At 37.2% G+C, this 22,664-nt stretch overlaps 2 protein-coding genes and 1 long non-coding RNA gene across 3 annotated transcripts; all 3 read left to right on the top strand.

Moving 5' to 3' along the window:
* The first annotated feature begins 1,884 nt into the window (after positions 1 to 1,884).
* LOC125776349 (putative nuclease HARBI1) lies at positions 1,885 to 3,402 on the top strand. Its single transcript, XM_049448102.1, has 3 exons — positions 1,885 to 2,643; positions 2,708 to 2,852; positions 2,927 to 3,402. Exons 1-3 carry the CDS (start codon positions 2,245 to 2,247, stop codon positions 3,298 to 3,300), a joined length of 918 nt encoding a protein of 305 aa, XP_049304059.1. The 5' UTR covers positions 1,885 to 2,244; the 3' UTR covers positions 3,301 to 3,402.
* Positions 3,403 to 12,605: 9,203 nt separating this feature from the next.
* On the top strand, positions 12,606 to 13,614 carry LOC125776390 (uncharacterized). The gene is made up of 3 exons (XR_007421660.1): positions 12,606 to 12,967; positions 13,079 to 13,146; positions 13,213 to 13,614. It is a non-coding gene; the product is annotated as an uncharacterized LOC125776390 (long non-coding RNA).
* A 3,257-nt stretch (positions 13,615 to 16,871) lies between these two features.
* On the top strand, positions 16,872 to 17,765 carry LOC125776359 (lysophospholipase-like protein 1). Its single transcript, XM_049448115.1, is given in 3 exon segments — positions 16,872 to 17,056; positions 17,115 to 17,295; positions 17,297 to 17,765. Coding segments are annotated over 3 exon segments (714 nt in total). The 5' UTR covers positions 16,872 to 16,971; the 3' UTR covers positions 17,745 to 17,765.
* Positions 17,766 to 22,664: the final 4,899 nt, after the last annotated feature.

Raw genomic sequence — 22,664 nt, forward strand, 5'->3', positions numbered from 1 at the left:
AAATATATTGAAGTTAGCGAGAGCGACAACTGTCGGCCTGCAGTCATGTAGTCGTGCAGCTGTCAAAATAACTGTGTTCATAAGAATTAAAATTATTATTTGACAGGTGTCGTTCGTAGTCTGTCGCGGTCATTGTGTTCAGCACATGTATCACAGTACAGTAAAACGCAGTTGCTAAAGACCGCAATAGGGGCATTAAAGTCTGCTTTAAAATATTGCTAGCAATACTGATTTCTAGACACCATATATTCCGCGTAGAGTTGACTAATAATGTGTTCAAATTACAATACGAAAATTATCAATTCTTTGTTTTATCATGTTCAGACCGAAAATTTAAAGAGTTTAGGGCGGGTATTGTCACTTGCGAAGCGAATTTATTTGGCGGCACAATTCCGATTACTTTGGCGCCGCGATCTGAAGGTACCGTTGGAAAGAGGAAGTCCTCCTGATTAAAAAATATATAGGGTTATAGGGTCCGCAAACGCTTAGTTTACGAGATATTCGACCTTAAAGTCCGAAAAATCGCAAAATTGGACCATTTCAAGACGCTATTTCACCACATTAAACGCACTTTTTTCACATTTTTCACATCAAATTAATTAATTTACACTATTAACTTTTAAATAAAACCAAATTTTACACATTTAACAGGTTTTTTACCTAAAAAATCTTTATTTTAAAAATTACATTTTACACTTGTTTGAACCTCATTTGTTTACCAAAAATTACGACGAAATGGAGCGCTGCCATGTGATGATAAGGCAATTCGTGAAATTCCTCTTTTTTCGCAAAATTCCTCTATTCATGCATATGGATATTTTCTTGTATAAATTTATTAAGCAAATAAGCAATATTATATACGGTAAATGTTCAGCAGAGCGGCTTTTCCGAAAACGTGCACCAATTTTCACGGGAATTGTCTTAAAAAATTCGTTTTTAATTCCGATTCACGAATATGTATGGCGCGTTATTTAATTTTATGTTATTAATTGGAAAAATAAAAAGAAATTAAAATATCGATATTCTCAATATTCGAGTCAGAAAGAAAATTTGTAAAAATGAGAAATACATATTATAAAAATAATAATAATTGGAAAAATAAAAAGAAATAAAAATATCGATATTCGCAATATACGAGTCTGATCGTGAATTGGCAAAAATGAGAAATACATAATAGGAAAATTTATAATTAATTATTATTGCAGAAAGAATAAGAATTTGGACACAGAAGAATTTTGAACACCGGGGTTTTGGACCGACCAGGGATATTATTTTTCGAGCGCTCGAAAAATAATATCCCTGGTCGGTCCAAAACCCCGGTGTTCAAAATTCTTCTGTGTCCAAATTCTTATTCTTTCTGCAATAATAATTAATTATAAATTTTCCTATTATGTATTTCTCATTTTTGCCAATTCACGATCAGACTCGTATATTGCGAATATCGATATAAAAACGCTGTGAAACGCTAAAAAATTCTTCACTTTTGGTTTTTAAGGTGTGGCAACGCTGGTTTTCCTCGTAAATATAAACACTCTAAACTTTTCAGCCATAAATTTTATGTGATTTTAAATTACTAAATTTGGCTGAAAAATTAAGAAATGAAAGTGAAAATCGAACTGATTTCAATGTTAAGAGTGTATATTTAATTATAGTGAAAGAAAAACGTGAAAAATTCTGTGAAACATGGAGAAATAACATGTGTTCTTAGTGCGAATTTTTGATTTTTTAAACGTGAATATTTTTAAAAATATTAGCTATTTTCACATGATTTTTGGATATTCCACCTCTATAGAAGCCCCCCTATCCGTACATACCCCATTTATACGGAAATTCGGTTTTTTTACCCCGCCGCCAAAGTAATCGGAATCGTGCCTATTTGGCGAAGCGAACGCTTTAGCGAACATACCCCAAATTTGCATTGTGAATGGCGAATGAACGTATTCGCTAAAATACGTCGTTGCCATTCATGAAAAAAGTAGTGCGTTCATCCGAATTTGACATTTGTGCCATTTATACTTAACAATTTTTTTATTATATCAACTGAAATTCGAAAATATGTTTAATAACGCGGATCTGTATTTTGAAGATAATTACGATGTGGAAACGCGAACTAATCTTCTTCGACAGCGCCGTTTTATTAGAGATAAGTTCCAGTTCAATTATAATGAATAATAAGAAGTTTTTGTTCAATGTACACGTATTTGTAGATTCGTTGCGAATTTCCGCTTAAACAAGGACGCATTTATGTATGTGCTGGATAAAATCAAAGACAAATTTCATTGTCGGATGTCGTCTTCCATAACGCCGATGTTAAAATTGTGTGCCGCACTCAGATTTTTTGCACATGGCAGTTACCAACAAGCTATAGGGAATGAATTTCAGTTGGGACTTGCTCAACCAACAGTTTTCCTTATTTTAAAAGAGATCATACCCATTTTGGAAAATGAAATTTGTAGTACCCATATAAGCGTAGATATGAGTGAAGAAGAAAAGCAGCAGGTAAGGAGCAAATTTTATTCAAGATCGGGAATACCAAATGTAATAGGCTGCATCGATGGAACCCATATTGCGATTTATGCTCCTACGGCAAACAAACACCTCTATCTAAACAGAAAAGGATTTTTTAGCATAAATGCAATTATTGTGAGTTTTTATGAATTTAATACAGTAAAATTGGTATAAAAATTTTGTTATATTTTTATTACAGGCTTGTGATCATGATATGAATATCCGTTTTGTGGATGCTAGATATGCTGGTTCTACACACGATTCGTTCGTATGGAACAATAGTTCTCTAAAGGCATGTTTAGAGGCAGCGCATCAAAATGGAGATCAGAACTCTATTTATTTAGGTATTCGCAATATTTGACTACTGCGCAAGTTTAATCTTGACATGTGAATATTGAAAACAATAATACATTTGCAGGAGACTCCGGATACCCACTAAGCCCTTATTTATTAACACCTTTCCGTCATGCAGAATCTGGAACTAGGGAGTCAATTTTTAATAAGAAGCACGCGAAAGCGAGAAATGTTGTTGAATGTACGATTGGAGTTTTGAAATGCCGTTTCAGATGTCTTCTGAGTGATAGAAAAATGCGCTACGATCCTGCTAAAGTAACATCTGTCATTAATATATGCTGTGCGTTGCACAAAATTTGTAAAAAATTTAGAATCGGTGATCCGGAGGAGGCTGAAACCTTCTTTGATGCCGTTGTACCATTGGAACCAATTAATGAAAATGGCAATGGTTCACCAGGAGAGCGCCGCAGAAGACAAATTGCTGATGCTTTGATGTAAATGAAACTATACCGACTTCAGTGAATAATATATTGTATTCTTTTATTTTATTCAATACTTTGAAATTCAATATTACATAGATAATAAATATATAAAAATTACAAAAACTATATGCTTTTAAATTAAATTAAAAAAATCACAGATTCAATTCCGTCACTTACAATAATAAAGTAAAAATAAATTCGTCACATGGTTAAAATATGAAATAAAAAAAAATTCATCACATTCTTATGAAATAAACTATAAACTAAATTCAATCTATTTACAAGCACCCTATTTTTTTGCATTTTTAATTTTAAAATTTGTAGTTTTATTTGCATCTTTTCTTTATGTCTTTTTTTTCTCTAAATATTCTTCCTTCTTCCTTTCTTCTTTCATTTTCATTAATTTAATTTCTTCCTGTTTAAGTTCATATGTTTTTCTTGCATACCTTGCAATTTCATCAACTTTTTTTCCATTTTTGCAATTTTGTTGGAAAGGATGTCTTGAACTTCGGCTTGCTTTTCCAACGCTTTCATCCGAATGACTTCACGTTCCTCTACTGTCATTCTAGGACGGCTGCTTGAGGATTGCGATGCCAAATCCATGGCTCGTTGTGTTTCCTCGGTAGTGCGCTCTTCTGGCTGAATTTCATTATTATTTGCCGCAGTTTCTTTTTCATTAGAGCCATATGCTAAGCCTGTAGGATTTACAGCCGCCTGAAGGTGAAGAAGTTCATCCACACTTTGCTCTAATGGAGATAAACTTTGCTGAGCATAAGGTCCTCCTCCTGTGGCAACAGTTTCGCGTCGGTTTGTCGCTATTTTTTGTTTAGTTTCAGTTTATAATCTAACCAAACCTAAATGCTACACATAAGTAACTTCAACCAAACAAATTAATTAAATTTTTACCTTATTCCACTCGCGTCCGTTTCGCAATGGTGGACCAATGGCATTGAGTTCGGCAGCGAACAGGTCCCATTGCTCTGCCCTGCTTTTCTTCGTCGATCCAAAATTCCCCATTCCTCTGGCGACGTCCGGATTATTTTCCATTAACGCAACCAATTTTTGGAATTGTTGCGTTGTTGTACGTTTTGTTCTAGAAGTATCGTTTTGTTAAATATAATTAAATAATTACATTTGCTCAAATAACGATCAAAATTTACTTACGTCCTTTCCATTTCAAATAGCGAATAAAAAATATATTCGTCAAATTCTGACACTAATGGCGAAGCGAATGACGTTTTTTCGACAGTGGCAATACCAGAAATTTATTTTCGCCACTCGTTCGCCATTTTCTGGCGAATTCGTTAGAGATTCGCAACTTACAATTCGCCACGGCGAAACTCGCCAAAATTTTCATTCGCTTCGCAAGTGACAATACCCGCCTAGATTACATTTTATTACATTCACTAATCAGCCCGTTCTCACTGGAAAGATGAAAAAACAGCTGTTTTTGCCATTCAAGAATTCACATCGCTCAATATTTATCAAAACATTGTCATACAGTATTGTTACGAATTTTACTGCTTGCTAGTTCACTTTGTTAGGTTCGTATCTCTGGATTGACAAATGAAATCAACACTGTTTAATTTAATTCAAGAACTCTTTATTTCACAACTCGTCTGCACTATAGCAGTTTACTCTTAGCACTGATTGATTACGTTGGCGCTGCCACGCACTTCTTGCTGATGCCGACGTGTCCTTCTAGAATATTGCGTCTGGAAATTACCAGAACATAATGCTATACGGCGCCAGACGCAAGCAGACAGCCGCGGCACCAGACTCAGCAATTGTTGAAGTAGACAAGCAGACAGTGCGGCGCCAGATGTCTATTGTTTCGACAAGCAGACAGCCGCGGCGCCAGATGTCTACAACAAGACAAATGCTATTCCATATACCTACAGCTATTGTTCATAATAAGGGATGCATATAGCAATACAAATACAACTTAATACTACTTTTTGTAACACTGCCCTCCACTAAAGCCTAATCGTCCCGATTAGGCACAAATCCTCTTGAACCAAATGGGGCGAGCCTCTCCAAATGTACTACTTTCGTTTTACATCGTGCTTTTCCATTTCTTTGTATGCGGTATACCACGTCATTAAGTCGTTTCATCACCATATAGGGTCCTTCCCAGGCTGTCTGCAGTTTCGGGGACAAGCCTTTCTTTCGAAGTGGATTATACAACAGGACCAGATCACCTTCTTCAAAACCTTTTGAATTTGCCGCTTGATCGAACCGGTCCTTCATCTTATTGCTCATCAGATGCGTATGCTGTCTTACCATTAGATGCAATTCATTCATTTCTTCCTTTAAGGCAGAACAATAACCTCCATCATTTCTTACAGCTATAGGATTCGTTCCAAACTTAAGATCAGATGGGAGTCGCAGATCAGATCCGAAAATAATCTTTGCTGGCGTGTAACCAGTTGTCTCGTGCTTCGCTGAACGATACGCCAGCAGGAACATCTGGATGCACTTGTCCCAATTCCGTTGGTCTTTATCAACGATTTTCCGCAGATGTTCTTCGAGCGTTCGGTTGAATCTCTCTACCATCCCATCTGATTGTGGGTGTAACGCTGTTGTTCGTGTCTTGTGGATGCCCAATAATGTACAGACTTCATGGAAAATGGAAGATTCGAAATTCCTGCCTTGATCTGAGTGTAATTCGACGGGCACTCCGAACCTTGTTATCCAATTTTCTACAAACGCTTCGGCTATTGTCTTCGCTTCTTGGTTTGGCAAGGCATATACTTCTGGCCATTTATTGAAATAGTCCATGACAACCAGTAGATATTTGTTTCCGGCCGTACTGGTCGGGAACGGACCTGCAACATCCATTGCGACTCGTTCAAATGGTGATCCCACGTTGTACTGTTGTAGCCTACCGCGACTTTTGGCTTTAGGACCTTTAGCTGCCATGCACTCTACACAATTACTTATCCACTCTGCTATGGAATCTCGACAACCGATCCAGTAGAACCGTTGTTTAATCTTCTCTATAGTTTTTGTAATCCCAAGGTGCCCTCCACTAGGTCCATTGTGATATTCTTTCAATACTTTCGGGATCATGGACTTCGGTACTATGATCAGCAGACGAGACTGTTTGCCATCTTCGCTTTCCCTGGTACGATGAAGGTATCCATTAACGAGGTTTATGCTGTTCCATTGGGCCCAATATGCTTTTGCCGTTGGACTCTCGTTACTTATTTGTTCCTTTGGTGGTCGTACCCCATTTTCTTTGGCTATTATCCGCTTTGCAAGATCAGGGTCCTCCAGCTGATTGATTCTGATGCGGTGAGGAGTCCAATCATCCTCAGGTTCTATATTCAGTAATCGCACGTCGATTATACCTTCTTTTCCCTCTGATTTGGAGCAATGTTTACATTCCAGTGGACAAGGGCGACGTGATAATGCATCCGCATTTTTGTGGTGAATCCCCTTTCGATGTTCCGTTTCGAAGTCGTAATTCTGTAATCTTTCGATCCATCGTGCAATTTGGCCTTCCGGATTCCTAAACTGTAATAACCATTTTAATGCTGCATGATCAGTCCTCAGCAAGAATCGTTGTCCATACAAATACTTGTGGAAATGTTTTACACATTCCACCACAGCTAGTAGTTCTTTTCGCGTCACACAGTAGTTTTTCTCTGGTTTCCCGAGCACTCTGCTGTAATACCCAATTACTCTTTCTTGTCCGTCGATGAGCTGAGACAGGACACCTCCAATTCCATAAGCGCTCGCATCTGTATCCAGGATGAATTTCTTTCCAGGTATTGGATAAGCTAACATGGGTGCCGTACAAAGTAGTTCTTTCAGCTGCTCAAACGCTTTTTCTTGTTCCAACTGCCATACAAACGGGCGATTCTTCTTTGTTAAATCATGTAAACTTCTAGCCACGTTCGCAAATCCAGGTACAAAACGGCGGTAATACGTGCATAAGCCAAGGAAGCTGCGGAGTTCATGTATGTTGGTGGGTCGAGGCCAATCTTTGACTGCTTTTATTTTTCCTTCTTCGGTGTGACACTTTATGTCCGAGATTTGTGACCTGCTTCTTCCATAATGAACACTTTTTGGGATTCAAGCGTAATCCGGCTGATGCTATTCGCTGAAAGACTTCCTCAAGATTTTTCAGATGATCATCAAAAGTTTTTCCCATGATGATAATGTCATCAAGATACACCAAACATGTCTTCCAGTTGAGTCCTTTTAACACATGTTCCATCAGTCGCTCGAACGTTGCAGGCGCATTACATAACCCAAATGGCATCACAGAGAATTCCCATAGCCCGTCGCCCATACTGAAAGCGGTCTTTTCACGGTCACGTTCATCAATCTCGACTTGCCAATATCCACTTTGTAGATCTAATGTAGAAAACCATTTCGCTCCATACAAGGTGTCTAATGTATCGTCGATTCTCGGTAGAGGATAACTGTCTTTCTTTGTGACATCATTCAACTTCCTATAATCTACGCAGAAACGGGTGCTACCATCTTTCTTTTTAACTAAGACGATAGGTGAGCTCCATGGACTTATTGAAGGTTCGATTACACCGTTTTTATGCATGTCTTCAATAATTTTGTTAGCATCTTCACGTTTTGCTAGTGGAACCCTACGCGGAGCTTGTCGGATTAGTTAAGCGTCTCCAGTATTTATGCCATGTTTGACAATGCCGGTTCTTCCTGTGTTGTTTCCTTCGTTTGCAAATATGGATGCGTATTTTTCTAATAGTTTTTCTGCTTTTAATTTTTCATTTCCATGCAGTTCGTTCAGCAAATTGTTTAGGAGTGTAGGACTTATCTGCTGTGACTCAATAGTAGGTTTCCGTTGTGACCGTTCGCATCGTGCTATTGCACTTATATTCTGGCACTGTCCAATTACCTCTCCTTTCTTCAGACTTATAGGCGTGTTGAATTCATTCACTACTCTGACCGAAATGGTGGCGTCTTCTCTAGTTTTCACAAGCGTTCTTCCTACCAATATGGGTGTATCGGTGTATCTATTTTTGTTGGTTCCACAATCCACAACTCTTCAGTCCCACCTCCTCCATTCACTTTAGCCCATACAATCGCCTCAGATTTTGGTGGAATACTCTGATTATCATCAACAATCACCCTCTTACTTTCAACGTTGGTCGCATATCCGGTGTTTATAGGCATCTCCATGTTCTGGCAAAACAGCATTTGCTTGTTTAAATCCAAAGTAACCCCGTGATCAATCATGAAATCTACTCCCATTATAATTTCATCCGTGATTTCTGCTACGATGAAGGTGTGATTAACTTCCAGGGTACCAATCATCACTTCGCAAAACACTTTTCCCGCGACAGCTGCTTCCTCCCCGGTGGCCGTTCGAAGCTTGCAACCGACTAATGGTTCAACCGTTCCTCTTACCACATCCGGTCGGATAATTGAATGTGTGGCACCAGTATCCAAAGTAAGCGTTGACAGTCGTCCATTTACGATACCGTTGATAGTAAGATTGTTGTCATCTCGACCTATTTGTGATATCGAGATGACGGGGCAAATAGTTGTGGGAACCAGCTCACGCCCCTTTGAACTGTTCCGTTTTAGTTTAACGACTTGTGAGATGTGGATGCTCCGTCCTCGTTATCTGTTGGTTGTTTCCGTTTTGATGGGCTTACCTTTATATTGCAATTTCGGACAAAGTGACCCGCTTTTCCACAGTTGAAACATCTTCCTGTTGTATTTACTCGCGGTGCAGCAATTGTCTTCAGAGTCTTCAATATTTCTTCCATCAGCGCCGGTTGTTCCATTTCAACCCTTTGTACTTTGTGTGCTGGTTTACTTAGTAGGGAAGCTGTTTCCTGTGTGAGGGCGTGCGAAACCGTTTCAGCAAACGTTCTTTTTGGCAATGCATATGTGGCGCGTTTGGTGTCCACATCACGAATTCCATTTATGAAACATTGAATTTTTACCCTCTCAATGTAATCCACAGGTGCATCTGCATTTGCCAAATGAGCCAGTCGTTCTATTTCAGTTGCAAACTCTTGCAATGACTCGTTCATCTTCTGACCCCTATTTTGCAGTTCGATCTGGTATATTTGTTTCCGGTGCTCACTACCATATCGTCTTTCTATCGCACTCATCAATGCCTCATAGTTATCCCGTTCACAGTCTGGAATAGTCTGAAGGATTTCTGCCGCAGGTCCTTTCAATGATACAAACAAGGACGCTACTTTGTCCGCTGCATTCCAGTTATTGGCCATTGCTGTCTTTTCAAACTGAAGTTTGAAAATTTGAAATGGAATACTTCCATCGAATGTGGGTGCCTTCAATCTTTGATTATTTGTTGATGGTGCAGGGCCATGCAGTTGCAGTTCTCGCACACGATTACTTAATTGAAGAACTTCTGCTTTTAAATTTTCTTCGTCATTTTTTAAAGTGCTTAATTCGTTTTCAAATTTTGAAAATTTCTCTTGCACTTGTTTTTTGTAGTTGTGTGGTATTTTCCGTGATCTGTTGTACCAAACGATGTTGTTGTGTAAGGCGAGACTTTAACTGTGATGTATTTTCAGCTATTTGCTGTGCCAGACGATTTTCGGTTTGCACTGCATTTTCAGCTATTTGTGATGTATTTTCAGCTATTATTTGCTTAATAGCCACTAACAGCATGTTCGTGTCTGCACGTGATGATGTTCGTTGTTCTTCTACTTTTTCTTCTACCTTTGTAGAAGTTTCTGGCCCATTAAATTCGAACTCGTCCACATTAATTCCATCCGCTTCCATTGCTTCACGTAATCGCGCCTGCAGATCCGCCTTTTGCCCGCTTATCGGCAAATTACGCTCCTCCAGTTCCTTTTTTAATTGCTGAATTCTCAATTTTCCGAATTTAACCATCTTGAATTTGGATTATTTGACAATCCCACTTCTGACACCAATTGTTACGATTTTACTGCTTGCTAGTTCACTTTGTTAGGTTCGTATCTCTGGATTGACAAATGAAATCAACACTGTTTAATTTAATTCAACAACTCTTTATTTCACAACTCGTCTACACTATAGCAGTTTACTCTTAGCACTGATTGATTACGTTGGCGCTGCCACGGCTTATATAGCCACGCACTTCTCGCTGATGCCGACGTGTCCTTCTAGAATATTGCGTCTGGAAATTACCAGAACATAATGCTATACGGCGCCAGACGCAAGCAGACAGCCGCGGCGCCAGACTCAGCAATTGTTGAAGTAGACAAGCAGACAGCCGCGGCGCCAGATGTCTACAATAAGACAAATGCTATTCCATATACCTACAGCTATTGTTCATAATAAGGGATGCATATAGCAATACAAATACAACTTAATACTACTTTTTGTAACAGTATTTTGTAATATAACCGTATTCTTTTAAATATTTTCCATATAATGGAAATAATGGTTGCACTTTTTCATTTGGGAAGTCGATTTTCGTGTGAAATTAGATTCATTGCTCTATTATTACACGAGGCGACAAAAGTTGCTAATTCTCGGGCGATTCTCTTTTGCTGTCGCCCATTACCTTCACACGAGCAACTTGTGTTGCGCAACTCTGTTCGAGTTTTTTTCTCATTCTCTTTCACTTTACTTTAACCCATTGTCGTTTCTTTTTCCTTATGGGTATTTGGGCCACTCTATCACATATATTAATCAGTTCTGACAATTAAGAAATACATTTTATTTATAATTCAAAATGAAAACAAAGATTATATGACACAATTTCACATACATACATATGTCACCCTTTTCACTATCGTCTGAATCAATTTGTATGGCTTTCTCCATACATTTCACAATATCTTTAATTAATTCAATTTTTTCGTCATACTCCATTTTCTAAAATATTTAAATTATATTATGTATATTTGTATACATATTTGCAAATTACTTGCCAAAAGATGAAATTAAATTTTTTAAATATGTATATTCAAAATATTAATTTCAAAAAATATACTCAAATGCAACTATGTACTACGAAAGAAAGAACACGAATGCCGAAAAACTTCGCAGCGAACTGCTACGAATAAGAACACAAAGCGAGTTGCTGAACACTGGAAACTCGGCGCGATTCTCCTCTCCTCGTCGCCCCCTCGTGTGTTTGTTAACATTTTATTCCCTTTGTAGCGTGTAAATCTGCTGTGATAATATATGTAATTGATTTCCAATGCTGACAAGTAGTTGGCGCAAAATCAGAGTCGCACAGAGAGATTTAGCATGGATCAGTTTCAAATCACTCCGATGAATTTAAATTTATATGATAATTATAAACTTGATAAATGGTAAATGTTCAGGAGAGCGGCTTTTCCGAAAACGTGCACCAATTTTCACGGGAAAGGTCTTAAAATACTCGTTTTTAGTTCTAATTTACGAATATGTTAGGCGCGTGCTTTTAAAATCAGTATTTTCTTTGTTTTTATCTAAAAACATCGTATTTCCCGAAATCAAAAATTCACTTTTGCACTTTACACGTCTTTGGATGTTGAAATTATACTTTCTATAAGTTATATTCACGTAATTATTGATGTTCTTTCGTTAATCATTAAGATAAATAGGTTTTTTTGTTATTTTTATAAAAATATGAAAAACTTTACAATCACTTCACTTCAACGAAAATGGCAAGGTATGTTCGAAATTATGGCACAGCTGTTGTAAATTCGAATGGCCACTATTGATTCATGATCGTTTTCGAATTATCGATACTCTCAATATTCGAGACTGATCGAGATTTGGTAAAAAGGAGAAATACATAATAAGAAAATTTATAATTCATTATTATTGCAGAAAAAGAAGAATTTGACACAGAAGAACACACAGGGATATTTTTTTTCGAGCGCTCGAAAAAATATCGCTTTTCGGTCCAAAACCTCGATGTTCATAATTCTTCTGTGTTTTGCAAAATAATAATGAATTATAAATTTTTCTATTATGTATTTCTCATTTTTACCAATTCTCTTTCAGACTCGTATATTGAGAATATCGATATTTTAATTTATTTTTATTTTTCCAATTATTATTATTTTTCTATTATGTATTTCTCATTTTTACCAATTCTCTTTCAGACTCATATATTGAGAATATCGATATTTTAATTTCTTTTTATTTTTCCAATTAATAATATTTTTCTATTATATATCTCTCATTTTTATCAATTCTTGTTTAGTCTCGAATATCGAGAGTATCGATATTTCGAACCCGATCACTGTTTGTATCACTACCCTGCAAGACGGAGGTAACAGATTGCACAAACACATTGAAACATTTTCAGCTGTTCACTAACACTGTTACATTTTGTGCGATTTTCAATTGCATGGGAGAATACGTAAGTAAGATAGAGAACAACTAATGACATTCTAAACATATTGTAATGTTAACTAGCTAGAATAGGAGAGACGAATACTCAATTTTTCAAGAAGAAGAATACGAAAAGCGCAGTTTCAAGAATGATAAAAACAAAGATTGCGCATTGACGAGTTCAAATTTTGTTCGTTGTTCGTTGTATTGCAGGCATACAAAATCATGAATATCATCAAAAGTTAACATCAATATAAGTGAATATTAATAAAAGATATCAATATAAGTGAATATTTTATAGTGAACATTAGTGAACATTTACCTACATATTCATTTAACTGAATTTTCATTGTATTATTTAATCTTGTCTCGTTGCTGTGTTTGTTTCAACCATTTATGTAAATAAAAAGATTGAATATTTTGTAACCAAGTATCAATACCCTAAATGTGTATTTATTGTCTTATTTAATTTTCTTTTTTTACTATACACATATATTTATGTTTTTCAGATATAACCCAAAAGCTGGATGCCATTAAGAGCCGTCTCACTGCAATTTAAAAGTCCCTAACAAACAAAGTAAGTAACGCAGTATTACATTACCAATTTAAAACAGAAGTTAATTTTTATATATAAATTTTCTAGATGCCAGAAAAGGCCGAGATGCAGACGCATGCCGCGTCATAGCGGCAAAGCAAACATTTCAATTATCCGCATCACCGGTGACTTGGAGGATGAGCATTACGTGGAGCTCGAGTCGAAATTGCCTATGTCATCGGAAGAGCACGGGTGCTTCGGGGACAAACATTCACAAATGAAAATGGATATTAGTTTTAAGTTGTAAATATTAGTTTTAAGTTTGACATATTAGTTTTAAGTTGTAAATATTAGTTCTAAGTTGTATATATTAGTTCTAAGTTGAAGTCTCTAAATTTAGTTTTACAAATATGCTTTTTTAACTAATAACTTTTATACTGAAGTAAACTTAATCTTATGTTTAAGTAAATATGATTTTATTATTAAATAAAGCGAAATAATAAAAAAAAACTGAGTTTTATTTAAAAGAATTGAATTTGCTAGAAGAAACAAATGGGTAACAGATAATCTTGTTACTGCTTGTTCTTCCTAACATGCTTATATGTTAAAGGTAACAAACTGATAACCAAAATAATAACACTAACAGATATTCGGGTAACAAATACTTTTTGTTATCCATAACACATAGGTAAGCTATGCGCTAACAAAATAATTTGTTACCCGTAACATACTGTTACGAATTTACTGCTTGCTAACTTACTTTGTTAGGTTCGTATCTCTGGATTGACAAATAAAATCAACACTGTTTAATTTAATTCAACAACTCTTTATTTCACAACTCGTCTACACTATGGCAGTTTACTCTTAGCACTGATTGATTACGTTGGCGCTGCCACGGCTTATATAGCCACGCACTTCTCGCTGATGCCGACGTGTCCTTCTAGAATATCGCGTCTGGAAATTACCAGAACATACGGCTATACGGCGCCAGACTCAGCAATTGTTTACCTAGACAAGCAGACAGTGCGGCGCCAGATGTCTATTGTTTCGACAAGCAGACAGCCGTGGCGCCAGATGTCTACAACAAGACAAATGCTATTCCATATACCTACAGCTATTGTTCATAATCAGGGATGCATATAGTAATACAAATACAACTTAATACTACTTTTGTAACAATACTGTGAAGAGATTTGCTAACAAATGTGTGTATTCTGTTAGAACAAGGCAGCATGCGATATTTGCCATTGGTTAGAGCGAGATAACCATTGAACATCAAATAGCTATGTGTTACTTTTTTCCCACTCTCTGAACAAAAGTAACAAATATTTTAACGAATGCAAAAGTGAACAGTAACAATTCGCTTACACGTTTGCTAACAGCTACCCGTCTTGCAGGGTAGTTCTCAATTGAATTTCGAACAGTGATGCCATTTATAGCGTGAATATTGTGCAAAATCGAAATATTTTTTATTGTTTTTATTGCAAAAATACATAAAATTAGATAACGCGCCATACATATTCGTGAATCGGAATTAAAAACGAATTTTTTAAGACATTTCCCGTGAAAATTGGTGCACGTTTTCGGAAAAGCCGCTCTCCTGAACATTTACCAATTTATCAAGATTTCGCCATACAAAAATGACAGTTCCAAATCACTTCATTGAAATGATTTGAAACTGATCCTCGCTAAATCTGTCCGTGCGACTCTGATTTTGCGCAATATACTTGTCAGCACTGGAAAAATACTAGTCAGCACTGGAAAACTGTTACATTATCACAGCTGATTTAGACACTACAAAGGGAAAAAATGTAAACAAACAAATTTTTTTTAAAGCAATGAATCTAATTTCACCTGAAAATCGACCAAGCAAATGAAAAAATGCATCCATTATTTCTATTATATGGAAAATATTAAAAAAAGACGGCTTTTATTTCAAAATACTATATGAAAATCTTTTCTTTTGGTAAATATTAAGCGATGTGAATTCATGAATGACAATAACAGCTGTTTTTTGATCTTTCTAACGGCAGTGAGAACACTGTTGGATTATGAAATGCTTAAATGTAATCTAATCTTTGAATTTTTCGGTCTGAACATAGTATAAATTTATAAGATTAGTGGGATAAACACCTTATACTATGTTCAGACCGAAAATTTCAAAGATTAGATTACATTTAAGCATTTCATAACCCAACAGTGTTCTCACTGCCGTTAGAAAGATCAAAAAACAGCTGTTATTGTCATTCAAGAATTCACATCGCTTAATATTTATCAAAAGAAAAGATTGTCATATAGTATTTTGAAATAAAAGCCGTCTTTTTTTAATATTTTCCATATAATAGAAATAATGGATGCATTTTTTCATTTGCTTGGCTGATTTTCAGGTGAAATTAGATTCATTGCTTTAAAAAAAATTTGTTTGTTTACATTTTTTTCTCTTTGTAGTGTCTAAATCAGCTGTGATAATGTAACAGTTTTCCAGTGCTGACTAGTATTTTTCCAGTGCTGACAAGTAGATTGCGCAAAATCAGAGTCGCACGGACAGATTTAGCGTGGATCAGTTTCAAATCATTTCAATGAAGTGATTTGGAACTGTCATTTTAGTATGGCGAAATCTTGATAAATTTTTAAGATTAGTGGGATAATCCATTCAACAGCCGAAATCGTGTGATTAAGTGTCGGTCTGAACATAGTATTAATAGCCGAAATCTCACGATTAAGTGTTGGTCTGAACATGGTATTATTATCGAAGTGCCAATGATTATATATACATATGTATATGTACAAAGATGATATGCCTATGCGTATCTGCTAGGGATGGAAAGAGCGCGAGCGGAATCGATTTTTGACTTTGGAATTGACTTCTAGTTTTTCGATTCTGGAAGTCAATTAATCAACCCCGATAGTCGAATTTTGTGACTTAAGTTGACTTTTTATAAATTAAGCAACTCGTACACGAAATTCGTTAGATATATCAATATTTTATTAAATATTTTTTTAGTTTTCAACATATTATAAAAAGTATTTTATGATTTCATTGCATACATTTTGGTATTGGATAATAAAATTGCTTTTTTTAATTAAAAAACAAAAAATTTAAAAATAAATAACTACGTAAACCACATTTCTTCGCCGATTGATCTTAAAAATATTAGCTCATTAATGTGCTGAGGTGATAAGCGACTCCTCAACTGATTTGCGATAAGTCCTGCATGTGAAAATAATCGCTCACAGGGTACAGACGTTGCAACTATTGGCAAGTACTTTTTAGCTACATTCCATATATACGGATATTCATATTTCATACTTTCCCACACAGTGAACGGATTAGGATTTTGTTTCCGATCCGAAGACCATAAATCATCATTGTCATCGTTCGTTTTCTTCGTTTCTCCTTTTTCGCCTGTTGCGTGAAGTTGGCTGTTGATACTCCTCTACATTACGCCTCTATTACTTTTTGTAACTTGTGGGAGTAATGCAGAGGAGTATTTGTTTGGATTAAACAAATACTATGTACCGTATATTAAAAAGTTAATTACATCAATTACCGGCGGCAATATAAACATTATATTGTTATAGACCAATCAGAAAGAGGCTATTTATAAGGAAAGACTTCGATTGGTACTTTATATTGTGCTTTTAAAAGTAATCTTATAGTGATTATCTTAATTCGTTAACTGTCAAAGTCATCGAGTAAAAGTCGATTTTAATCGATTCAAGACAGGCTTGAATCGATCCTAAAAAGTCAATTATTTCTAATAAAAGATCGATTTTCGACTAAAGTCAGAGTCGACTTTTCCATCCCTAGTATCTGCTCGGTGGAATTGTATAATAGTTAAAGCTTACAGATTACTTCGATTATATATGTGTACTGAAATGATTAAGTTGAGAAATATTTTCCCGACAACTAAGGCCCATAGCGGTACTGTAATTTTTTTGCATGGTTCAGGTAGATTGCTATTTTCTTGTTTAAGAAATAAAAATACAGTTTTGGTATGCTGTTTCAGGAGATACTGGGTCTAATCTTGCTGAATGGGTACGTTTTATATTAGGACACGACATGGACTTCGAACACATTAAAATTATATATCCTACAGCTCCGGTACAACCATATACGCCTTTGTCTGGACAACTTTCCAACGTTTGGTTTGATCGTCGTGCTATTTCGATCAAGGCTTTAGAAAACAGAGAGTTTATCGCTAATGTATAAAAAGATTAATGATCTAATACAGAATGAAGTGGATCTTGGTGTATTACCTAATAGAATCATTATTGGCGGCTTTTCTATGGGAGGTGCGTTAGCCCTACATACAGGCTATCATTTAAATTGTGATTTAGCTGGAATATTTGCTTGTTCATCTTTCCTGAATCGTGATTCAATAATATATGAAACCTTGGGACAAAAAATAGTTGCGGAAAACAATGTACCCGAGTTGAGAATGTATCATGGCGCTAAAGACAAGCTTGTGCCGTTAGATTGGGGTAAAGAAACTTTTGAAAAGTTAACAAAACTTGGTGTAAATGGACAATTTATTACTCTCGACAATGCGTTGCATGAATTAAAGAAACAGCAAATTTTGGATATTAAGGACTGGATTTTAAAAAAGTTGCCCGATGAAATTCAAAATAGACTGTAAATGCATAAGTTTTAAAACCTATTTTACTAAATTTTTTAATAACGATAGTAGCTTGTTTTGCAGATGCTCCGCTGAAACTTAACATAATCAAAAAAAATTTCCGCTGGTAACATTTGAGAAAACAAAATCAGAGGAGGAATAGGGTAAAATTTAGAATAGCATCCCCGGATTTCGGCTATAAAATGGGGGGGAAACTTTAGTATAAGTAAACAATTTCTCTTTGAATTTGTTTTTAAAAATTTTATTTCCCTTGGTAATACCAAGGGCAGCCGGTCTCAGCGGAAGAGTTGAAATAACTGAATTACATACGAGCGACGTTAGCGTCTAAGTACCTACACTACTTTGCCCTAACTTTAGTTGCTGCACGTTATGGGCCGCGTGACTTCTTAGATGCTTACACTTTGTTTGTTGTTGTCACGCGCAAGGCTAAAAGCGTTCGATCAGCATAATGGCCGGATGCATACTTAATGCGGTATTGAGTTCTTATAAAGTTGCAGACGCGCCGTCAGCGAATTCGGTGCAAGTGATATTTTTGCCGGATGTTTGGTTACCTGTGCTAACTCTCTTAAAGTGAAAGCGTCCCCGGTTTCCTTTATGATGTTCTTCAGTACTACAATATTTCTTTGTCGTTTTCGCAGAAATATTGCTATGCTCATAGCTGTGGCAATTAGGATTAGGATCAAAGCGGTTCCCGATTGTATGGAGCGGGTTTCAATAAGATTCTGTAGGTGCGCTATGTGCCTGAGGTTTTTTATATTAACTCTTTGTAGGTGTGGGGGTGATAACAACTCGATATGTTCTGTAAAGTTAACGTGCTGCGCGGGTACTGCTTCAGAATGCGAAAGTATTACTTCATTCCAATTGCTATAAACGGTGGAGTTTATCGTAATTTCGCCTTTGAATTTTATCAAAAAGGTTCCTCTAGCTAATCTTGTCAAATTTTCATTTTTTATAACAGCGGGTTGATCATTAATTAGAATTACACCGTTATCGATCTCCTCAAGAGCGAGAACGTGATCGGCGAATTTGAATTTGCATTCTGCAAAGTGCTGATTCAATAGTTGTCGTACACAGGAACTTTCTTTCAAGGGTTTGCAGAAGTTTGCTATTATGGCTTCCTTGCAATTATAAAGTGGGATGTATTCTCTGTTGCATTCGGCAATAAGATTTGTTTTTAAGGAAATAATCTTTCCTTCCTGGATTACGGGCAGCAACTTTACTTTATTACAAACTCTAGCTATTTTTGGGTATTTAATAATGAAATAAATAAATTGTGTATTTTGAAATATCTTAAGTTTAGAAACAGAAAGTATGTCAGTTATACTGGTATTTGTAGGGAGCTCAGCAGCTAATATATTATTTATTTCCATGCCATTAAGCAGAATGGGGTTAATAACATTTACTTTTCCTAGAGCTACCGACGTTTTAATGGTTTCTAATTCCATTATCACCGCTCTATTTCTAGTACTGACTAAAGAAAAGAGATTTCCAGTGTCGATCTCTGTCTGCTTTGCCTGTGCTTAAAGTTTATTAACCGTCACCGTCAATTCGTTTATTTGTTTCTGTGTAACTAAATTAATTGTTGCCTAGTTCAAAGTGGGCAACCACCGTGTAAACACGTCCCGTGACCTTCACGCGTTCTTTTCCTCTTTGCGATCGACTACGATAGTCTAGCTGATTCAGTTACCGCAGCTCCTTAAAGTTGTAGTTGTTAGTTTATTAGTGTAAACATAAAAAAAAAACTCAGTGTAAACATAAAAAAAAAAACTCAGTGCCGTAGTTATCATTCGACACCATGAACGGGGCTGACCCCCCCGAAAGCAATAGGTTTCGGTTACTCGATCCCGATTTGCAACGTCCCAACAAACGACCAAAATTCAGTGACTTTGCACCACTTCCTGTGCCAAAACAAAATGACGACCATATCCCTCGGTTCTTAGTGGCAAGTGCCATCGGTCCAATTGCAGAAATAGCCATCCACCCCTACATACCCCAGCCCAATTATCAGTGATACCGAGATGTCACCTTTCAGCCAATTACACGCAAAATTCCCCGATCTTAACGTCCTCATAACACCAAATACATATAAAACAACATTACCGTCACACAAGTCAACCAACATAGATAAGTCATAAATATAAATATCCTTATACTAACCCTTTAATTCATATACAAACACACATATTATATAACAAATGTTATCATTATTACAGTGGAACATAAACGGGTATCACAATAACTACATTGAACTTGAAATCCTAATAAAGATGTATAAACCCTCCATTATACTTCTAAACGAAACTCACCTTGCCCACAATTCCTCTGCCCCCACCCCCAAATCCTACGTAGGGCACTTCCACAACCTACCTCACATAATCTCAAAGAAACAAGGAATCGCCATTCTGGTTAAGAGAAACCTTCCCCACCACCCCCTTCCTACCCAATCCAATATATCCTCACTATCCATAGAACTTCAAACCCCCATCAGGATCACAATAACTTGCGCTTACTCCCCGCCAAGTCAATCAATAACAACAGCTGACTTTTACAATCTTTTCCCCTCCCCTCCCCAACCCTTCATCCTTGCAGGCGACTTTAACGCTTGGAGTCCGCTCTGGGGATCTGCCTCCTATAACCAGAGAGGACATTCTATAGAAAATGCCATCCTCACCTCCAACTGCATCGTACTAAACGACTGCTCCCCCACCCACTTCTCAACCCACTCAACATTTACTCATATTGACCTTACGCTTTCCTCTCCCTCCCTTTCCAACAACTCATCATGGCACCTTATAGATAACCTTCACGGCAGCGATCACTTCCCGATCCTCATCAAAATTCTCACATCCCGACCCACCATTCCCTTCTCTCCCAGGATCAAATTTAAAACAGATAGAGCGGATTGGAACAAATTCGAAAGCGCATGCGACTTCTATTCCAAATCCTTCCCAACATCCTCCAACATCAACCAAGAAACCTCCAATATTCATAAAGCAATCCGCTGTGCATCCAACGTCTCCATCCCTCTGTCCTCAGCCAAACCAGTAAAGCCAGCCCCCCTATGGTGGAACAACGAAATTGCGTCCCTTAGGCAAGCCAAACATCAAGCGTGGCACAACTTCAAACGCAACCGGTCCACCACAACTCTCATTCAATTCAAAAAGCTGAACGCGCAATTTCGCCGGAAAATCAAAGATGCTAAGCTCGACTGTTTTCAAAAATTCACTAGCAGCATCAGTGCGTCATCCGATCCTAAAAAAATCTGGGCTGACATAAAAACACTCACCGGTTTACCCTCTAATTCCCAAATCTACTCCCTTAACACCTCTCATGGCAATCTTCTATATCCCCAGGATATAGCTCAAGAATTCGCCAGTCACTTCTCTAACGCCTCTTCAGACCAAACCTTCCCCCCCCAATTTATCGCCTCTAAACGCTCACAAATCCTCCAACATCGTATCACACCAACCACTCTCTCTCCTTCAGCCAAACTTTTAGAAGCCGACATATCTCTTTACGAACTCCAACTCGCCCTCTCCGCAGTAAAAGGCCAGACACCCGGCATCGACAAAATGTCCTATCCCATAATTAAGCATCTCCCCAGATTACTCCTTCACCGTCTAATTAAGCATTACAACAATATCCTCAACACAGGCCACTACCCTCACGCGTGGAAAACCAGCGCAATAATACCCCTCTTAAAACCTGGCAAATCCCCTTGCGAAGTTAACAGCTATCGACCAATAATTGCTACCAGACTAACCTGGTACGCCCACTCAAACCAACTTATCCACCACAACCAAGTAGCCTTCAAGAAGGGACAAGGCGCCACAGATGCCCTACTACACCTTGATCATTTTATCTCAAACGCGCTCTCCAGCAAAAACCATGTTTCCCTCCTTTCCCTCGACTTTCAAAAAGCGTTTGATCGGATTGGAACCCCGGTAGTACTAAGACAACTCGACAAATGAAAGATCGGCCCCAAAATGTACAATTTTATAAAATCATTTCTCTCAAACCGAAAATTAAGTGTACTTATATCCAACACCCGCTCTTCCATCTTTCCACTCGATAATGGCACCCCGCAGGACTCCCCCTTATCAGTCATCTTGTTCATTATAGCCTTCAATGAAATTAGCGACATCGTTAACAAGTTCCCAAACATCGAACACCAAATATACGCAGACGACGTTTTGTTGTTTTCCAAATCCAATGATCAAACAGAAGTCATGAGGACCTTTTCCAAAATCCTACGCCTATTATCCACATGGTCCCTCTCCTCAGGCCCCTCAATTTGTCCCATTAAAACCAAAATCCTCCATATATGCAAAAAACGATCCTGCAATTCTCCTTCATTTACCTTCAATCGTGTAAATATTGTATGTACAGATAATCTTAAGTTTCTCGGTATTGTATTCGATCCCAAATATTCCTTTCAACAGCACTGTAATTACGTTAAGAAAAGACTCTATGTTAAGTTAAACATTATTAAGTACTTATCAAGCAAACGCTCGCTAATTAATTCGGCTCTGTTGATTAACGTGACAAACGCCCTCATCTTATCAACCATCAACTACGGCATAGAAATCTATGGTTTACATGCTAAACAAAACTTAAAGATGATCGCTGCTCCCTACCACGCCGCAGTGCGAAGATCCATACGTGCATTTCCTACGTCACCCATAAAAAATATTCTGGTTGAATCGGGTTTGCCGGCTCTTCACGACAACTTGGAAGACAAAATATTCAGGCTCTATTCAAAGCTCACTCTAAGCCCCAATCCGCTTATCCGCATAGACTTCCAATCTGCCGCCTCACGGGTATCCACTCCTAAACAACCCTCTTCAATACACGCCTGCTCCTTTTTCGCGAAGCAGGTTGAACTGCCGATCAAGCAGCACATTCCGCGGTACACTCATC

This window comes from Bactrocera dorsalis, chromosome 2 (assembly GCF_023373825.1).
Source record: "Bactrocera dorsalis isolate Fly_Bdor chromosome 2, ASM2337382v1, whole genome shotgun sequence".
In the NCBI taxonomy this organism is placed as follows: Eukaryota; Metazoa; Arthropoda; class Insecta; order Diptera; family Tephritidae; genus Bactrocera; species Bactrocera dorsalis.